General features: G+C 37.3%; 1 protein-coding gene across 1 annotated transcript; it reads right to left on the bottom strand.

The window, feature by feature from the left end:
- Nucleotides 1-95: 95 nt before the first annotated feature.
- On the bottom strand, nt 96-4,628 carry TM35_000251370 (putative phospholipid-transporting ATPase 1-like protein; the record flags this gene model as incomplete). Its single annotated transcript, XM_029027728.1, has 1 exon — nt 96-4,628. One exon carries the CDS (start codon nt 4,626-4,628, stop codon nt 96-98), a length of 4,533 nt encoding a protein of 1,510 aa, XP_028880907.1.
- Between the last annotated feature and the right edge of the window lie 608 nt (nt 4,629-5,236).

The following is a 5,236-nucleotide window of genomic DNA, read 5'->3' as shown; positions in this document are numbered from 1 at the left end:
AATAATAATAATAATAATAATAATAATAATAAAAGGACGAAATACGTTTACTTTGGGCGTGTATGCACATCCCCAACCTCTCGGGGGTGTTTTCTCTACTTTAAATTCAAATCCAATGAACTCACAGAGACACATGATGGTTGTTGTTGTACTGGTGATGCCGCTGCTGCTGCTGCTCTTTCACAACAAGGCGATTGGGTGAGAATAGCGCTTGCAATAAACTCCACAAGAAGTCGTTCCATCCACGTTGTACCTTCAATAACAAAAACAGTTTCCAAATAATCTTTATCACCTTTTTTCTTAGATGAGGTGTTTTTTGAGAGATGTGTTTCCGTACTGTTTTCACGCTGCATCCAATTAGACCACCATGAATGCGTTTGTTGTTGTTGTTTTCTTATCTTACTCTCTACAGAGAAACGATCATCCCTATATGTGCTATTATTATTATTATGAGTATTATTATTATTATTATTATTATTATTATTATGAGTATTCAATCGGTTACTTTCTTTTCGCCGGGGTCTCTCCTGTAGTGAGAGTCGTGGCAATGTGAATAGTGTGGAGAGACCCTCCAGAAATACACCATATCCACCACGGCGAGTAATTACAGTAAAGATCTTTGGATTTGTTGTAAGCACACGTAATGGGAGAGAACCCAATGGCGCTATCTCATCATCTTTTGCGTGAACAAAGAGCGTTGGGACACGAACAAGGGAAATAAGATGTGCACTACTGGAGGTGTTTTCTCGAAGAGCCATCATTGTAGGATCTGCTGAGATATATCTATGAGAATGTTTATGGCGTTTTACTCCATATCTTTGCTTCTCTAAAACTCGTTTGGCATTCTTCTTCTTCTTGTTGTTGTTGTTGTTGATGTGTTTATTGTTTCCACAGTTAATGGACTCTTGGGGATGTGTTGTTTGTGAAGAAGAGACACTTTCTACTCTACCGCGTGCCATATCAAATAGTGATGAAAGTTGACGTTCTAATGATACCTGTGGGACAATATAATTATGATCAATATGTTCACTTGGGCCTTTATGCATTATATTATGTTTTCGTTTCCCATCTCTTTTCCATTGGGATATCTGTGGAGATTCTGCGGATGATGATGATAATAATAATAGATTGGGTGTATGTGGAGATGGTGGTGGTGGTGAGACTTGTAATCGTGAGAGACTCGCTGCTAATAATGTGGCGGCCGGTACTTCATCTCCACGTTGTAAAAGTGTATCCCAATCCGCTACACTCATCACAGGATGCCATCTACCACTAGAGACCGTTATATCAGGAACTGTATTGGTTTCGTCGTAACCAGGATTATTATTATTATTATTATTATTATTATTATTATTATTATTAGTAGTAGTAGTAGTAGTAGTAGTAGTATTGTTATTAGTATTTGTGTTATTGTTATTATCTGGTTGGACTTCATCTAACCACCACTCATTCACTACCCGCTCTACATATTTCCCCGCATCTAATAATGCTTCCACTGGTGTTTCCATAGACGTTGGGGTTACTGGTGCTGCTGGCGGTGAAGAAGAAGAAGAAGATTCCTTCAGTACTTTGGTGAGAAGGCGATTGCGAATTTCTTGCGAAGATCCATCCACTACAGAGGAAACAGTTGAACTCACTTGATGTCTTATATACTGCCAAAGAGCCATATCACTATCTTCATCTGAAATAATTTTTCCCTTTTGTTTTTGTTGATGTTGTTGTTGTTGTTGTTGTTGTTGTTGCCATTGCCGTCGATGTCGACGACGACGAAGATGATTCGCTACCATTTGTAATCGAGCCGCAAGTAAAATAAGACGTACGGCACCACCAGGAGCTGAAAGAAAAGTTCTATGAAATGGCATTTTATACGCTCGAACACCCACAACCTTTTCATAGTCAATTCCCTGTTTATTATTATTATTATTATTATTATTATTATTATTATTATTATTATTATTATAATTAGTATTATTATAATTACTGTGGGATTCACTTTCAGGTGTAAGGGTGTAATTAGATGAGAAGGTGTGATTCATACAAACAACCCCATCCATACGTGATTGGGCCCCGTAGGACATAATATACTGCAGTAATGGTCCACTGGCATTGGACCAACCCACACCAACAATATATACTTTTCTACGAAGTGTTCTTTTTGTTTTTCCCTCATGAAATCCCTTTTCTTTTTTTTCTTTTTCTTCTTTTTCTTGTTGCTGTTGTTGTTGTTGTTGTTTTCGTTGTTGTGTACGATATTTTCCAGGAGGAGGTGTAGAGGCAGTTGATGTTAGATCCGTAGTAGACTCCACTACAGTCACACTCCGTAGTTTTCCCAAATAACGGGTAATGTGATCAATATCCTCCACTGTTAAGGGCACACGTTCACGTTGAGATGTAGATATAGAGGAGAGAGATGTATCGGTTGAACAGCAGAGGACTTCAGCAAGAGGAACAGCAGCATGCCAAGTGGCAAACCGTACATCATTCATTTCATCATTTATAGACGATGTAGAGAAGAAATGATGATGATGATGATGATGATGGGTTTGATTCTTATTAACATCAGGGCTATCACCTTCTTCACTATTATTATTATTACTACTATTACTCCTACTCCTACTACTATCGAGACTCATATTATTAATACTACTATTACCATGATCATTGTAACTCATAGCATTTAAATGAAGATTCCCATAAGTGTCTATTTTATGAGTTTCTCGTCTTAATTCCGCCATCTTTGTAAGAGATGCACAGAGAGCTCCCATACGCCTGGCCACATATCCATGTTCACCTCCCTGCACAATAGATGGACATAATAATAAAATAACAACAGGTGTGATGATGTTTGGTCCGTCTGGTGGGGCGGATCCATTCAGCCAACGTACACTCGTTACACGATGTCCACATGTAAATATGTGTGAGGGTTCCTCTGTGCCACTACTCTCTGCTTTCAGAGTTTCTTTTAAAGATTTATTAGTATTATTATTATTATTATTATTAGTATTATTATTATTATTATTATTATTACTAGTAGCTAATACATACGGTATTTGTTCCTGTTTCTTTTCACCTTCGGATTTACTTCCTTCATGATCCTGTGTCTCTTCTTTTTCCTGATGTTGCTCACTTGAGAATAAAGAGCCTAATAACGCCTTGGTTGCCTCAGCTGGAAAGAAACAAACCTCTTCCAGTGGAGAATGAATAGAGTTATCATCTTCCTCTCGGTATTTCCCAAACGCATAACAACACTCTGGACTCAATAAACCCAACGTTTTCTGTTGTTTACGTACAGCAAACATACTCTCTTTCTTCTTCTTATTATTACCACCACTATTCTTATTATTATCTTGATCCTCATCTGTATTATCCATAAGACTACGTGGAGGATGTACGTGAGACTCGATTTCATCACTATTGTCTGCAAAGGTAAACATTTCTGTAATAATACGCCAGAGTGGATCAAGGAAAGATAAAAGAAGTTGTGCCTTTGCATGTACGGCATACAAAGGAGGAATAAAACCTTTTCTTTGATTATTTTTTCCATAATATATTTTCCCATTTCCACTCATACTACCAGTAATACCACCACCATTATTATAATAATAAGTATTATTATTATTATTATTATTATTATTATTATTATTATTATTATTATTTATTTTATAAGTTTTCTTGTTACTCCAAAGAGAATAGGATGAACCTTCTCTGCGTAGCAGCGGTTTATAAGGAACGCATATAAATTGTTCCTTATTTATATTATTTCGAAACCAACAAGAGAGTACCCCACTCTTCCCTTTATACCACTGAGAATAATGTAGATGTTCCCATTCTCTTTCTCTCTTCCCATGAGAAGTGTAGGAGTCTAGTGAATCCCACTCCTCCAGAGATACATTCTTTAATAGAGAATGATCTACAAAAGGTACTCCTTCTGCAAAGACACCTTGTAGAAAGTGAGAATATCCCATCATTAACATGGATGAATTCCCAACTCCACATGTGGATACTTCTAATGTTTCCATCTCATCACAAGACGTTTGTCGTCTACTCCCAAATACTGAAAAAAGACTACGAAGTAATTTCAAGAGACTATACAACACCACAACGGCTCTCTCCCTAATGGAGATGTGTTGAGTTTCTCTCCCTATATCCCCTGAGTTACTACCATAATCATCATCATAGCTACAACTATCACTATTTAAACAATAACAATCCTCCTCAGGCTCTGGAACCCTATATCGAAAGTTTGGGGTTGTACAAATACTAGATGAATTCGATGCCATTGTCTCCAATGGCTCCATTTCCGGTGGATCCATACATACTTTATCCCTTTCTACTCTTCCTACTCCTCCTCCTGTTATTGTTGTTTTTGTTGTTTTCATAGGTGATGTGATGATGATAGTGGCGGTGGCATTCTTTGCGGAGCTCAATGCCTCTATACGCCGCACAACGGCCTCACTCCACGGCGTGGCGGCCACAAATAACACCGGCGTCGCCCGAGTGCCCCAAAACGCACTGAAATGATCATGACGCTCCAAAAGTACATATCGTGGGAGAAATAATAATATCTCCGCGATCGTGCGGAGGAAACCAAGAAAGAATAACCAGAGGGTTCGGAATACCCCAGACATGATATGTATATATATAAATAAATATATATATAAATATGTGTTTGTGTGTACGTAGAGAGAGATGAGTATTTGTGTATATACAGGAGCAGCTACCGAGGAAAACAAAACAAAAACAAGAAAAAAAAAAACAACAACAGAAAGAACAGGAATAAAGAAAGATTTAAGAACATGACGCAATGAAGAAGAACCATAAAAACAAGAAGGAAGAATAACAACAAAAGAGAAAAAACAAAAACAAAAAATAAATGAGAGAAAAAGAGTAATAATAGAAAGGAGACAATGAGTTTAAATATTGCAACGGATTTCTTGATTCCTTCCTTTTTTCATATTCTCTTGATCAGATATGCATGAACTCAGCTTCACGCTTTCAGTATGTGTATATTGCAAGTCCTGAATATGTTGTGACATGCGTATAGTGTGCTTTTTTTTCTCTTTTTTTTTTATTCCTTCTCACATCCAATATCTTTGCACATCTATCTCTCTCTCTCTCTCTTCAACGTGTTTCTTCTCTCAAGCAGTAGAGATCATTCCCTTTCCTCACCGTTGTCCTTTTTTTTTTTTTTTTTCACTTCCCCACCTTTCCACTCACGCTACCAATTCTACTTTTT

The sequence above is a fragment of the Trypanosoma theileri genome (assembly GCF_002087225.1).
Source record: "Trypanosoma theileri isolate Edinburgh chromosome Unknown TM35_Tth_25_V1, whole genome shotgun sequence".
Lineage (NCBI taxonomy): Eukaryota > Euglenozoa > Kinetoplastea > Trypanosomatida > Trypanosomatidae > Trypanosoma > Trypanosoma theileri.
The sequence above is the reverse complement of the archived record's forward strand: the minus strand, read 5'-3'. Positions and strand labels throughout refer to the sequence as shown.